The following is a 16556-nucleotide window of genomic DNA, read 5'->3' as shown; positions in this document are numbered from 1 at the left end:
TGCACACGAGCAGCAAGCTGATCCACACTTGTAATCAAGGTCTGGACATTCATGTCTGCAGCAAGCACAAGCCACTCAGAGGTAAAGGGGAGGAACAAAGAGAGGAAAAAAAAAAAAAACTCAGAATTTCCTTTCTTATTATCCCACTTCTGCAATGCATTAAACATTCAACTTTGGCCTGGCATACTGTTATGACCCCAATGGCAGAGGGTCTCAAAAGTACATACCAAGTCTGCAAACATAAAAAACCAGCTCATAGGGCAGTGGTAACTGGGCTAACCGTATATCTAATCCTAGCACCACAAATAGCAGCAGCCGGGGAATGTGCCTACGTTGGTTCTAGACGTCTCGCGCCAGCCGGAGAACTAACTAACCCTAGAAGGGAAAAGATAGACCTTTCTTGCCTCCAGAGAAAAGACCCCAAAAGTTGGATACAAGCCCCCCACAAATAATAACGGTGAGGTAAGGAGAAAAGACAAACGTAAGAATGAACTAGATATTTAGCAAAGAGAGGCCCACTGACTAATAGCAGAATATAGTAAGATGACTTATACGGTCAGCAAAAACCCTATCAAAATTTCCACGCTGGATATTCAAGAACCCCCGAACCGTCTAACGGCCCGGGGGGAGAATACCAGCCCCCTAGAGCTTCCAGCAAAATCAGGAATCACATTTAGTACAAGCTGGACAGAAAATAAGAGCAATACAGATAACCAAAAAACAAGGAAGCAGGACTTAGCTTAATTTTGCAAGAACCGGACCAGCAGACAGGAGCAAACAGAAAGGATCTGATTACAACAATGCCAGGCACTGGACTGAGGATCCAGGAAGTTAATATAGCAACACCCCTGGGCTAACGACCCAGGTGGGTGCCAAACTGAGGAAAGACAATCCCAGAGTCATATCACTAGTGACCACAAGAGGGAGCCAAAAAAGTCTAATTCACAACAGGCTGTGTTATATACTACGAGGGCTGTGTTATATACTACGTGGGCTGTTATATACTACGTGAGCTGTGTTATATACTATGAGGCCTGTTATATACTAAGTGGGCTGTTATATACTACGTGGGCTGTTATATACTACGTGGCTGTGTTATATACTACATGGGCTGTTATATTCTATGTGGCTGTGCAATATACTACGTGGGTTGTTATATACTACATGGCTGTGAAGTATACTATGTGGGTTGTTAAATACTACGTGGCTGTGTTATATACTACGAGGGTTGTTATATTCTACATGGCTGTGCAATATACTATGTGGGTTGTTATATACTACGTGGCTGTGTTATATACTACGAGGGCTGTTATATTCTATGTGGCTGTGCAATATAGTACGTAGGCTGTCATGGTTCCCAATGGCAAGGGAACGTAAAAAACACATAAGTAACGAACGAGCTCTCGGGTGATGGAAACTTGAGTTGACCGTGAGCAAAATCTACCACACAACTAACAGTAGCCAGGGAGCATACCTACGGCTTCCTATATGCCACGCGCCAGCCGGAGGACTAACTACGCCTGGTAGAGGAAGAAACAGACCTGGCTTACCTCTAGGGAAATACCCCAAAAGATGATAGCAGCCCCCCACATGTAATAACGGTGAATTAAGAGGAAAAGACATACACAGTATGAAAGTAGATTTAGCAAAGAGAGGTCCACTTACTAGATAGCAGAAGGATACAAAAGAGGACTTCACGGTCAACTGAAAACCCTTTCAAAAACCATCCTGAAATTACTTTAAGACTCCTGTGTCAACTCATGACACAGGAGTGGCAATTTCAGCCCGCAAGAGCTTCCAGCTACAGAGAATTACAAAAACTGCAAACTGGACAAAAGGTACAAAACAAAAGGACAAAGTCCACTTAGCTGATCAGCAGACTAGTAGCAGGAACATGCAACCGAAGGCTCTGGTTACAATGATGACCGGCAAGGAAATGACTGGAGAGCAAGGCTAAATAGGAAACTCCCAAACACTGATGGAAGCAGGTGAACAGAAGAAGCAAAGTGCAAACAAGTCACCAGTACCACCAGCAACCACCAGGGGAGCCCAAAAAGCGGATACACAACAGTACCCTCCCCTTAAGGAGGGGGCACCGAACCCTCACAAGAACCGCCAGGGCGATCTGGATGAGCCCTATGAAAGGCACGAACCAAATCCGAGGCATGAACATCAGAGGCAGTTACCCAAGAATTATCTTCCTGACCATAGCCTTTCCATTTAACCAGATATTGAAGTCTCCGTCTGGAAATACAGGAGTCCAAGATCTTCTCCACAACGTACTCCAATTCACCCTCCACCAGCACAGGAGCAGGAGGTTCAGTAGAAGGAACCACCGGTACCTCATATCTCCGCAACAACGACCGATGGAACACATTATGGATAGCAAAAGATGCCGGGAGGTCCAAACGAAAGGAAACAGGGTTAAGAATCTCCAAAATCCTATAAGGACCGATGAACCGAGGCTTAAATTTGGGAGAAGAAACCCTCATAGGGACAAAACGGGAAGACAACCACACCAAGTCCCCAACGCGAAGGTGGGGACCTACACGACGACGACGGTTAGCAAACTGCTGAGTCCTCTCCTGGGACAATTCCAAATTATCCACCACTTGTCCCCAAATCCGATGCAACCGATCCACCACCGCATCCACTCCAGGACAATCCGAAGATTCAACCTGACCAGATGAAAAACGCGGATGAAACCCTGAATTGCAAAAGAAAGGGGAAACCAAAGTGGCAGAACTAGCCCGATTATTAAGAGCAAACTCCGCCAACGGCAGAAAGGCAACCCAATCATCCTGATCCGCAGACACAAAACACCTCAAATAAGTCTCCAAAGTTTGATTAGTTCGCTCCGTCTGGCCATTGGTCTGAGGATGGAATGCAGACGAAAAGGACAAATCAATGCCCAACCTGGCACAGACTGCCCGCCAAAATCTAGACACGAAATGGGTACCCCTGTCAGAAACGATGTTTTCCGGAATACCATGCAAGCGAACCACATTTTGAAAAAACAGAGGGACCAACTCAGATGAGGAAGGCAACTTAGGCAATGGCACCAAATGAACCATTTTAGAAAAACGGTCACACACCACCCAGATGACAGACATCTTCTGAGAAACAGGGAGATCCGAGATAAAGTCCATAGAGATGTGCGTCCAAGGCCTCTTCGGAATAGGCAAGGGCAACAACAACCCACTAGCCCTAGAACAACAAGGCTTGGCCCGAGCACACACATCGCAAGACTGCACAAAAACACGCACATCTCGAGACAGGGAAGGCCACCAGAAGGATCTAGCCACCAAATCTCTGGTGCCAAAAATTCCCGGATGACCTGCCAGAGTAGAAGAATGAACTTCCAAGATGACTCTAGTGGTCCACTCGTCAGGAACAAACAGTCTACCAGACGGACAACGATCAGGTCTATCCGCCTGAAATTCTTGCAAAGCACGTCGCAAATCTGGAGAGACAGCAGACAAAACCACTCCATCCTTAAGGACACCAGCAGGTTCAGAATTCCCAGGAGAATCAGGCTCAAAACTCCTAGAAAGAGCATCTGCTTTCACATTCCTAGAACCCGGTAAGTACGAGACCACAAAATTAAACCGGGAAAAGAACAACGACCAACGTGCCTGTCTAGGATTCAGGCGCCTGGCAGACTCCAAATAAATTAAATTCTTGTGATCAGTCAAAACTACCACCTGATGTCTGGCACCCTCAAGCCAATGACGCCACTCCTCAAATGCCCACTTCATGGCCAAAAGCTCCCGATTACCAACATCATAGTTTCGCTCGGCGGCCGAAAATTTTCGCGAAAAGAACGCACAAGGTCTCATCACTGAGAAGTCGGAACTTTTCTGCGACAAAACCGCCCCCGCTCCGATCTCGGAAGCATCGACCTCAACCTGAAAGGGAAGAGAAACATCAGGCTGGCGCAACACAGGGGCAGACAAAAAGTGGCGCTTAAGCTCCCGAAAGGCCTCCACGGCAGCAGGGGACCAATTGGCAACATCAGCACCCTTTTTAGTCAAATCCGTCAGAGGTTTAGCAACGCCAGAAAAACCAGCTATAAATCGACGATAAAAATTAGCAAAGCCCAAGAATTTCTGGAGACTCTTCAGAGAAGTAGGCTGCGTCCAGTCGTAAATAGCCCGAACCTTGACAGGGTCCATCTCAATAGAAGAAGGGGAAAAAATATACCCCAAAAATGAAATTTTTTGAACCCCAAAAACACACTTTGAACCCTTTACACACAAAGAATTCTCCCGCAAAACCTGAAAAACCCTCCTGACCTGCTGAACATGAGACTCCCAGTCATCAGAAAAAATCTAAATATCATCCAAGTACACAATCATAAATTTATCCAAATATTCCTGGAAAATATCATGCATTAAGGACTGAAAGACAGAAGGTGCATTAGAAAGGCCGAAAGGCATTACCAAATACTCAAAATGGCCCTCAGGCATATTAAATGCGGTCTTCCACTCATCCCCCTGCTTAATTCGCATCAAATTATACGCCCCACGAAGATCAATCTTAGAGAACCACTTAGCCCCCCTTATGCGAGCAAACAAATCAGTCAGCAAAGGCAACGGATACTGATATTTGACTGTAATTTTATTCAGGAGACGATAATCAATACAAGGCCTCAAAGAGCCATCCTTTTTAGAGACAAAGAAAAAACCGGCTCCTAAAGGTGATGAAGAAGGACGAATATGTCCCTTTTCCAGGGACTCCTTAATATACTCGCGCATAGCAGCATGTTCAGGTACAGATAGGTTAAACAAACGACCCTTTGGAAATTTACTGCCAGGAATCAGATCTATGGCGCAATCACAATCCCTGTGAGGAGGGAGTGAACCAATCTTAGGCTCTTCAAACATATCACGATAATCAGACAAAAATGCCGGAATCTCAGATGGAATAGATGACGAAATGGACACCATAGGAGTGTCCCCATGAGCCCCCCGACATCCCCAGCTTAACACAGACATAGCCTTCCAGTCAAGGACTGGGTTATGAGACTGTAACCATGGTAATCCAAGCACCAAAACATCATGTAAATTGTACAACACAAGGAAGCGAATCACCTCCTGATGGTCTGGAGTCATACGCATAGTCACTTGCGTCCAGAACTGTGGTTTATTACAAGCCAAAGGTGTAGAATCAATACCCTTCAGAGGTATAGGGACTTCCAGAGGCTCTAAATCAAACCCACAGTGCCTGGCAAAGGACCAGTCCATAAGACTCAGAGCGGCGCCCGAGTCCACATAGGCATCCACGGTAATAACTGATAATGAACAAATCAAGGTTACAGACAAAATAAATTTGGACTGTAAAGTGCCAATTGAAATGGACTTGTCAACCTTCCTAGTACGCTTAGAGCATGCCGATATAACATGAGCAGAATCACCACAATAGAAGCATAACCCATTTTTACGCCTATAATTCTGCCGCTCGCTTCTGGACATAACTCTGTCACATTGCATTTTCTCTGGCGTCTCTTCAGAAGATACCGCCAAATGGTGCACGGGTTTGCGCTCCCACAAACGCCGATCAATCTGAATTGCCATTGTCATGGACTTATTCAGACCTGTAGGCGCAGGGAACCCGACCATAACATCTTTAACGGCATCAGAAAGGCCCTCTCTGAAATTTGCCGCTAAGGCGCACTCATTCCACTGAGTAAGCACAGACCACCTACGAAATTTTTGGCAGTATATCTCCGCTTCATCTTGCCCTTGAGATAGGGCTATCAAAGCTTTTTCAGCTTGAATCTCCAAATTAGGTTCCTCATAAAGCAACCCTAAAGCCAGGAAAAACGCATCCACATTGAGCAACGCAGGATCCCCTGGTGCCAATGAAAATGCCCAATTTTGAGGGTCACCTCGCAGCAAAGAGATTACAATCTTAACCTGCTGGACAGGATCTCCTGAGGAGTGAGGTCTGAGAGAAAGGAATAATTTACAATTATATTTGAAATTCAAAAACCGAGATCTATCTCCGGAAAACACCTCTGGTGTAGGGATTTTAGGTTCAGAAATAGGAGCATGTATAACAAAATCTTGTAAATTTTGAACCTTCGTAGCAAGATTATTTAAACCTGCAGCCAAACTCTGGACATCCATGTTAAACAGCTAAGGTCAGAGCCATTCAAGGGTTAAGAGGAGGTAAGAAGCAGCTAGACAGCAATTAAGGGCTAGGCAGCAAAACTCTGAGGGAAAGAAAAAAAAAAATTTCCTTTCAACACTTCTTTTTCTCCTGCTTCAGCCCAAACAATTAACACTTTGTAGTCCGGTCATACTGTCATGGTTCCCAATGGCAAGGGAACGTAAAAAACACATAAGTAACGAACGAGCTCTCGGGTGATGGAAACTCGAGTTGACCGTGAGCAAAATCTACCACACAACTAACAGTAGCCAGGGAGCATACCTACGGCTTCCTATATGCCACGCGCCAGCCGGAGGACTAACTACGCCTGGTAGAGGAAGAAACAGACCTGGCTTACCTCTAGGGAAATACCCCAAAAGATGATAGCAGCCCCCCACATGTAATAATAGTGAATTAAGAGGAAAAGACATACACAGTATGAAAGTAGATTTAGCAAAGAGAGGTCCACTTACTAGATAGCAGAAGGATACAAAAGAGGACTTCACGGTCAACTGAAAACCCTTTCAAAAACCATCCTGAAATTACTTTAAGACTCCTGTGTCAACTCATGACACAGGAGTGGCAATTTCAGCCCGCAAGAGCTTCCAGCTACAGAGAATTACAAAAACTGCAAACTGGACAAAAGGTACAAAACAAAAGGACAAAGTCCACTTAGCTGATCAGCAGACTAGAAGCAGGAACATGCAACCGAAGGCTCTGGTTACAATGATGACCGGCAAGGAAATGACTGGAGAGCAAGGCTAAATAGGAAACTCCCAAACACTGATGGAAGCAGGTGAACAGAAGAAGCAAAGTGCAAACAAGTCACCAGTACCACCAGCAACCACCAGGGGAGCCCAAAAAGCGGATACACAACAGTGGGCTGTGTAATATACTGCGTGGGCTGTGTTATATTCTACGTGGGCTGTGTTATATACTATGTGGGCTGTTATATACTACATAGGCTGTGTTATATACTACGAGGCCTGTTATATACTACGTGGGCTGTTATATACTACGTGGGCTGTGTTATATACAAGAGGGCTGTGTTATATACTACGTGGGCTGTTATATGCTACGTAGGCTGTGTTATATACTATGAGGCCTGTTATATACTACGTGGGCTGTTATATATACTATGTGGGCTGTGTTATATACTATGTGGGCTGTTATATACTATGTGGCTGTGTTATATACTACATGGGCTGTGTTACATACTACGTGGGCCGTGTTATATACTACGTGGGCTGTGCTATATACTGCGTGGGCTGTGCTATATACTACGTGGCTGTGCTATATACTACGTGGGTTGTTGTATACTACATGGGCTGTGTTATATACTACGTGGGCTGTGTTATATACTACGTGGGCTGTGTTATATACTACATGGGCTGTTATATACTACGTGGCTGTGCAATATACTACATGGGCTATTATATAGTATGTGGGCTGTGTTATATACTACGAGGGCTGTTTTATACTACGTGGGCTGTTATATACTACGTGGGCTGTGTTATATACTATGTGGGCTGTTATATACTACGTGGGCTGTGCAATATACTACATGGGCTGTTATATACTACGTGGCTGTGCAATATACTACATGGGTTGTTATATACTACGTGGGCTGTGTTATATACTACGTGGGCTGTGTTATATACTACTGCGGCCTGCCAGCTTAATTTTTTTTTATGTGCGGCCCATTTACTCTGCCGAGTTTGAGACCCCTGCTTTAAGGTCTCACCAGACCTCTATGTCCATCGTGCATATCTGCTTCTCTTTGGGCCATGGCTTTCAGCAGACTAGGCCTCTGACATCCCAGCATGACATGACCTATACAGAATATTGGCGGATACACGTGATAACATTATGATGTGAACTGCGATGACATGGCACACAGGGATTTGAGGCTTAGTTCCGCCAGGAGCCACAGCCCAAAGGAAAGGTGCCAAATGCGAAAGGCAAAAAAAGAGGCACAGAAGACCAGATGGAGGGCTAGGAGGGGCAACAGGACAAGTGGACGATGGGGTGAGTATTATTTTTTTTTAAACTTTTTGCTGGCCCTGTTTTTATTTAGCAAAATAGAGAAGCTGAATTTTTGTAAATTTCGAGAATTCAATTTCACATAAATTCTCTCATCTCTAAACACAATATAATATATTCTGCATCACACTAGCAATATACTGTAGCTAACAGTTATTGTGCCCATTTTACTTAAGTATGTACTGTACTGATATTTTAATGCTTATCACTAGTGATGAGCGAATATACTCGTTACTCGAGATTTCTCGAGCATGCTCGGGGGTCCTCCGAGTATTTTTAGTGCTCAGAGTTTTAGTTTTTCTTGCCGCAGCTGAATGATTTACATCTGTTAACCAGCATAAGTACATGTGGGGATTCCCTAGCAACCAGGCAACCCCCACATGTACATATGCTGGCTATCAGATGTAAATCATTCAGCTGCGGCAAGAAAAACTAAAACTCCGAGAACTAAAAAATACTCGGAGGACCCCTGAGCATGCTCGAGAAATCTTGAGTAATGAGTATATTCGCTCATCACTACTTATCACTACTATTGTCCTTTTGATATGCTGCAACAAATGTGCAACAGATCTAGCGATACACTGCATGAGTAATAAAGTTATTGATAATTCAATGACAATATAAAACATGGGAGAAACAGTCCAAGGATATTAGTGCCTAGATAGGATACCACAGAGTAGAAGCAGTGAAGTCTGAATTGCTACTCATTAGGAGCAAAGGTTGTGTTGTCCCTTAAAGAGTCAAGACACTGAGTTGCTGGTGGCATGGGTCAGCATGGAGTCAGCTTTAGCATGCATGCCCATGCCTCACTGAAAGTGTGCAGAGAGAATAAAAAGTTCTTGTTTCCTACCATTAGCGATAAGATACTTACTAAGACCTTATTAAGGTGTCCATGATTTTGCAAAGTACAGAAAAAAACAAGTTTCATCAGTGTTTTCGGTCAGATTTTCATCAGTGTTTGATTTTCACAGATCGATAGACTTGTGTGGATAATTTTGATGCATGACTATGATAAAAAAATTTGACAAGTTTCCAAGATTTTTTTTGATGGGCACACAGTCTTCGAAAAAATCTGGAGATGTGAATAGCACCATAGACTAGGCTAGAACAAGGTTGTGAAAAATAAACATATGAATCAGGCCTACCAGGAAGAAGGTGATAGATGCTGTGGGACTCAGTAGAAGAGCCTGTGTGTTAGTTAGCTAGCAAGTGGTAATGAGTAGCACTTTCTATATAAAGTGGCCAGCTTTAGAGTTGGCCACAGAGGATCATGTAAAGCGATACAGCTTGAGCTGCTTGTTAGTATAATTTTTGTCAACTGGCGTACTACCATTACTGAGGAAGGACAAGAACTGCCACCACAGGGTGGAATGTAGCATGCCCTAAGTAGCCTGATCCTAAAAAATTTTCATAGATTTGAATCAGTGGATGTCTATTTCTCTATTCAAGAAGCTGGGGCTAATGACATCAGTGTTCCCATCTGAATATAAACACATGTAGCACAGTTTACCTTAATGTAGCATTTGCAGCACAAAAAAGTGAATTTGACACATAATTTGACATTGGTCAATAGGTTGTGCAATGTTATGTTATCTTAGTTCTCTTAGAAGAGATGGCAGTTTCTTGAAAACTTGTTACAAAAGATTATTTGTCAAGTTACTATTTGCTATATCTAAATACTCCTTTAAACTTGCTTTACAATTTTGTATAACTTCCTTTACTATGAATCACTGGCAAAAATAATTTACTAGCATGGTGACAAAATAAAAAATATTTTTACCTTTTAGGCTGGTTTCATACTAGCGTTCGGCAGGGCTGCAGACGGCAGCCTTCTTCCTCCGTTAAGCCCTGCCCACTGCTGCACCTCTTCCTTCAGGTCTGCCTATGTCTGCATGCGTCCTGCATACCCAATCTTTAACATTGGGTACGCAGGCCATGCGGATGTATGTGGATGCCTCCGCATGCGTAGTTTTGAAGCTGCACTGACCGCAACAAAATGCAACATGTTGCATTCAACACAGGTCAGCCAGCATCAAAACGACGCATGCAGAGGCATCCGCATACATCCGCATGGCCTGTGTACCCAATGTAAAAGATAGGGTACGCAGGACGCATGCAGTCATATGCAGAGCTGAAGGAAGAGGTGCGGCAGTGGGCAGAGCTTAGTGGAGGAAGAAGGCTGCCGTCCGCAGCCCTGCCGAACGCTATTGTGAAACCAGCCTTACCTGGTAATTGATGTGTTCAATAGACAACATTTATCTTTGTCTACCTTAAACATGTTATTTTACTGGGTGGGCAATGTATATGGATACACCTAAATAAAATGGGAATGGTTGGTGAGATCAACTTCCTGTTTGTGGCACATTAGTATATGGGAGAGTGAAACTTTTCAAGATTGGTGGTGACCATCAGTCGAACATCCCTTCGGCAGCTATTAGCTACTCACAGATGGCACCCTTACAAAATCCAGCTGCTGCAGCATCTCAACGAGGATTACCCAGATCGGCGCGCTGAATTTGAATTTTCCCATTGGAAAAAATAAAGTTGGATCCAAAATGGCCGCCTTCAAAATGGCCACCATGATCACCACCCATCTTCAAAAGTTTTCCCCCCTCCCATATACTAATGTGCCACAAACAGGAAGTTGATATCACCAACCATTCCCATTTTATTTAGGTGGATCCATGTATATGGCTCACCCTGTAGAAGGTTAAGCCACTTTTAAACAGACACTAATGGGGACACAAGGGAATTTTGGTGGAGTCACAATAATATATATCTATAACCATCCATTTTATGATTTTTTTTAAAAAGCTTGTACCAGTAGCTGGTATGTTCATCATTACGTAGTGTGAAGGCTTCTGTATGGACCATGTCCACCATTCACAGATATTAGGGTGAAAATCAAAAACTCATCAATATCTAATGAGATGACCTGTATAAGAAGGGTGCAGATTACTCATTTAGCAACCTGATTACAGGACCATGAAAAACAGTATAAAAATATGTGCTATGCCTATGCACTATTGCATTATCAAGCTCATTACATCATTTTCAAGTAAGAATGGTAATAATTCATTCCACCTTCAGTATTTAATTTGTAATAATTTATTTCAGTCTATATATTTTTATTTTGGGTACCTTCCATACTTTAGGTCCAGAACCATAGATTTGTGAAATCACTTGTTAAATACCTTCCAAAACACAGTGTCAAAGTCAGCACCATGAAACTTGTCCGGGATCCCAGAAGTTGTAATTTTTGGTCCCAGTAATGTCACAAACTCTTCAAAATCGACCTGGCCATCGCCTGAAAAAAAGAAAAGAAAATCCAAAACAATTAATACATCATGCTACATATACAGACGTGGAAACATTTGTTGGTACCCTTTTGTCAAAGTTAGAAAGACCCACAATGGTTTGACTTTAAATTGACTGAATATTATTATTATTATTTATTATAATGGCACCATTTATTTCATGGTGCTTTAAAATCAGACATTGTTTTTGAATTGTGGTTCTGTAGAAAAAAAAAATAATTAAACTGTCCTGGACACAAATGATGGTACCAATTTCTGTATCTCATTATTATTAAACTGCTCCAGCTGTCTCAGGTTTGATGGTATCGGTTACCTTCTATGGACAGCATGTTTTAATTCCTTCAACAGATGTTCAACATGATTTAGATCCAGGGTACATGGCAGGTCACTTCAAAATAGTCCAATGCTTTACTCTTAGCCATTCTTCGATGTTTTTAGCTGCTTGTTGTGGGTCATTCGCCTGTTAGAGGACACTTGACGTGATTGAAACCAAGCTTTCTGACACTGGGTAGCACATTTAGCTCCAGAATGCATTGACATTTCTAAGATTTCATTGTACCCTGCACAGATTCAAGACACCCTGTGCAAAGCAGCCCCAAAACATAACCGAATCTCCATGTTTCACAATAGGCACAATGTTCTTTTCTTTGAATGCTTCATTTTTTGCCTCTGGTAACATAGAGCTGACATGACTTGCTGAAGAGCTACAGTTGTGTATCATCTGTTCAGAGAACATTCATCCATAAGTGTTGTGGCTTGTCAATATCTATTTTGCCAAACTGCTGTTTAGCTTTTTAATTAACAGTGGTTCCTTCTCTGTCTTCTTTGGCCAAGACAGTGATGGCCGGTGCAATATGACACGACCTTGAAGTTAACCTCTAATCTTTTTGAAAGTTGGGCACTTTGGTTACTATTCATATTATCCGTCTCTTGCGGCCATGTCATGGGAAGTTGGCTACAATCCACAGACCTTAAACTTCTGAATAATATGAGCAATTGTAGTTACAGGAACATCAAGCTTTTTAGAGATGATCTTATAGCCTTTAAGGGTACACATTCCCACGGTCAGTAAATGCTGCGGGTTGGGCACTGCATACATCCACAGCATCCAACCCACAGCGTCTAGCTGTTACAGCATAGTGGATGGGATTTCAAGAAATCCCATGTCTACTATGTATGCATCGACACCTGCGGACTATTCGCAGAGGCAGACATGCGGTACGTCTTTCCAGACTGCAGCATATCAATTTATGTTGCGGGACACAAGCATCTGCAAGATAAATGTCACCCGTACATTGTATTGGACGCTGTGAATCCGCAGGTTTCAATGAACACATGCGGATTCACCTGTGTTCAATAGAAAGCAGCGCTTTGGACAGAGCGGACATGTTCTGCGTCCAAACCGCTGCCAATTACTGACTGTGGGTACATACCCTTACTCTCACATATTTGTCCATAATTTTCTGTCTAATCTCCGGAAACAACTCTCTTCATAGCTTTCCTTGATCCATGTTCAGTGTGGTACACTCAATGATACCAAACAGCATAGTGACTACTTTTCACCCTTTAACACCATCATGCCACAACTTTTTCTGTTCACATTGACATATGAGGGCTTTTTTGCGGGATGAGTTGTACTTTAGAATTACACCATTCATTTTACCATATTCTGTACTGGAAAATGGAAAAAAATTCCATGTGCGGTGAAAATTGTGAAAAAAAACAGAATTCTGACATTGCTTTTTGGGAATTGTTTTTATGGTGTACATTTTATGGTAAAAATGACCATACAATATGATTCTCCTAATTAACACAATTATGGCAGTACCCAACATGTCCATTTTTAAAAAAAATTATTTTAGTGATGGAAAAAAAAATCAGAAGCTTGCAAAAAACATTTTTGAGGTTGTGTAGCAATTTTCTGAGACCTGTAACATTTTTATTTTTTGGCCAATGGAGCTGCGTATTGCCTTTTTTTTGCAGGGCAAGCCAATGTTTTTATTAGTACCACTTCAGGACAGATGTCACTTTTTTATTGCTTGTTACAGCTTTTTTTGTGGAATTGTAGTGACCAAAAAAATGTAATTTTGTCGTTCTTTAAAGCGAATCTGTCACCTCCATTTTGCCCTATAAGTTGCGGCCACCGCCATCAGGGGCTTATCTACAGCATTCTGTAATGCTAACAAAACAAGGCATCATTTTAGCGGAGCAATCAAAGCACTAAATAGCGCTGTAAAGACCCCCAACCAAGAAGGCAAACTAACTCCATATAAACCATTGAAGAATAGGAGTACCAACGGAGCAAAGAGATAGTGCAAAATTTAAATATTTATTAATTGACAAGCATATAGTGCATAAATACATACTGAACAATTACAAAAAGGATGGTTAAAATAGAGTGAGTCTCTACCAGTGAGAACGCTGCCAAAGAATCAGTCTCCCATACATAGGGTAGCACTAGGGAAGCAATCAGATGTGTTTGCCAGATCACCGCTGTGGGTAACTAGTGTACCCCCCACAGTAACAAATAACAGTAACAGGGCAATGCTTACCACTAGAATATATAAAGGCAGTGTGCACCGAGCAGGATTCAGTCCGTGGGAGTCCCCGACGCGCGTTTCGCTCACGCAGATATTACGCTTTTTCAAGGGGAAGTGCCCCAGAGCAGATCAGGACCCTTCAAATAGCGCGGACTCAAGCCCATGTGACGTGTCACATGGAGCGTCCTAACCAATGGCAGCCATAAATGCGGCGCATGCGCGCCCGCGGCACCTCGTCCCACGTCAGAGACGGTGTCAGGCGTCGCCCAGCCGCTGCTGGTAAAACCCAACAGCGCCTGCGCGAGACACAAGAGACGCCGCTCGGACCAGGAACAGAGGGAACCTCAAGCGGCGCATGCGCACTATGGCAGATTCAGCCATGGTGAGTAGTTAGAAAAAATATATGCGCTGATGTGGACCCCAATGTATAATGCCCATAGGTGGAATCCCATACAGACGTACTATATTATACATATATACATTTTACAGGCTGTAACACATGCTGGAATACATACATGGGTATCATTATAATATGCATATAAATAACGCTTAAGTTGGAAAAGACAGCGCATGTAGATGTTGCAGCGTGTAACGAAATCCACACACATGGGGTGTCCTGAAGGCCGGAGCAGAGCAGATGAACAGTATAAAAACAAAAAAATAACAAAAAAGAAAATAAAGTGAATAAAAACACGTTAAAAAACGGAAAGAGTCCAAATATGAGACCCACATATATGGGGACCCGGGTAAGAACACTGGTCAGGAGTATAACAGAAGATAATATCTAACAGAGATATATAGAAAGGAATAATCCCAAGACTGAGAAGATTATACTATATGGATTTAGCCCAAGAAGGAGGAGAAGCTGAGGGATTCATTGAGCCCACTCGGGGTCAGGGTGTTGAGGCGAACAATCCAGGCTGCCTCTCGTTATGCCAGTACTTTCTTGTAGTTACCACCTCTGACCCCAAGATGGACACATTCTATCCCTCTGACCTGAAGAGTCCCCGCGTCACAATTGTGAAATTGTTTGAAGTGGCGGGGGAATGTCTTCAGGTCAGAGTCATCAGAGGCCGTGCGTGCAGCACTTATATCTCTGACATGTTCCCGGACACGTATGCGAAGCTCTCTGGATGTGAGTCCCACATATATCAGAGAGCATCCGCACGTGGCATAATATATGACATTAGACGTGCCACATGTAATGTGTTGTCTAATGTCATATACGAGTATCTTGGATCCGTCTGATGATTTAAAGGACGAGATCCGTATCATGTTGGAACATGCCAGACAATGGCCACACTTAAAGGAACCCAAAAGTGGGCCCCTAGTACCAAATGGATTCGAGACAGGAGGGACATAATGGCTCCGAACCAGGAGGTTGCCTAGGTTGGGAGATCTTCTGGCGGTCATTGATGGAAACTCCCCCAATACAGAGGCTAATGCAGGTTCTGTCAGCAGGACAGGCCAATGTTTGTTTAAAATTTGCCGCACTTTTGGCCACTCATGACTATATGTGGTAATAAACCGGACTCTGTCTACCTCCATACGTGACAAACGGGGGACACGTATGGAGGTAGACAGAGTCCGGTTTATTACCACATATAATCATGAGTGGCCAAAAGTGCGGCAAATTTTAAACAATATTTAAATCTCTTTGCTCCGTTGGTACTCCTTTTCTTCAATCATTCTGTAATGCTGTAGATAAGCCCTCGATGTAACCTGAAAGATAAGAAAAACAATTTAGATTATACTCACCCAAGGGTGGTCCCGGTTCTGTTCGGGTCCGATGGGCATCGCGGTCCGGTGCCTCCCATCTTCATAGGATGACGTCCTCTTATTTGCTTCCTGCCGGGGCTCCTGCGCATGCGAAATTCTCTGCCCTGTTGAGGGCAGAGCAAAGTACTGCAGTGCGCAGGCGCCTGGGAAAGGTCAGAGAGGCCCAGCGCTGCACACTGCAGTACTTTGCTCTGCCCTCAACAGGGTAGACAAAGTACGCCTGCGCAGGAGCCGCAGCAGGAAGCAAAGTAGAGGACGTCATCGTAAGAAGATGGGAAGTGCCGGACCCAGACGGCAACCCCCAAACAGAAACCGGGACCGCCCCTGGGTCAGTATAATCTAACGTGTTTTTCTTATCTTTCAGGTTACATCAGGGGCTTATCTACAGCATTACAGAATGCTGTAGATAACCCCCCGATGGCGGTGGCCACTGCTTATAGGGCAAAATTGAGGTGACAGATTCCCTTTAATCTTTTCCGTTTACTGTATTTAACAATCGGGTTAATTATTATTATATTTTGATAGAGTGGACTTTTCTGAAAGCTATGATTCCATATATGTAAAAAAAAATAAATTTTAAATTATATCTTTATTTTCAATGGAGGATTATTTAATTATTTATTTTTTTAAACTTTTTTTTTTTTTTACCTTTTACTGTTGTTGTTATCCCCCTTAGGGGACTTGAAGATGCGATCGTCCGATCGCTCGGGCTATATAGAGTGAT

At 43.2% G+C, this 16556-nt stretch overlaps 1 protein-coding gene across 1 annotated transcript in view; it reads right to left on the bottom strand.

Moving 5' to 3' along the window:
* Positions 1-16556, bottom strand: part of CABP7 (calcium binding protein 7) — a 300945-nt gene that overhangs the window by 59854 nt on the left and 224535 nt on the right. Inside the window, exon 3 of the mRNA XM_077296989.1 lies at positions 11391-11503. Within this exon, the coding sequence (XP_077153104.1) occupies positions 11391-11503 (113 nt within the window). The remainder of the gene's footprint in view (positions 1-11390; positions 11504-16556) is intronic.

Source organism: Ranitomeya variabilis, chromosome 1 (genome assembly GCF_051348905.1).
Source record: "Ranitomeya variabilis isolate aRanVar5 chromosome 1, aRanVar5.hap1, whole genome shotgun sequence".
In the NCBI taxonomy this organism is placed as follows: domain Eukaryota; kingdom Metazoa; phylum Chordata; class Amphibia; order Anura; family Dendrobatidae; genus Ranitomeya; species Ranitomeya variabilis.
The sequence above is the reverse complement of the archived record's forward strand: the minus strand, read 5'-3'. Positions and strand labels throughout refer to the sequence as shown.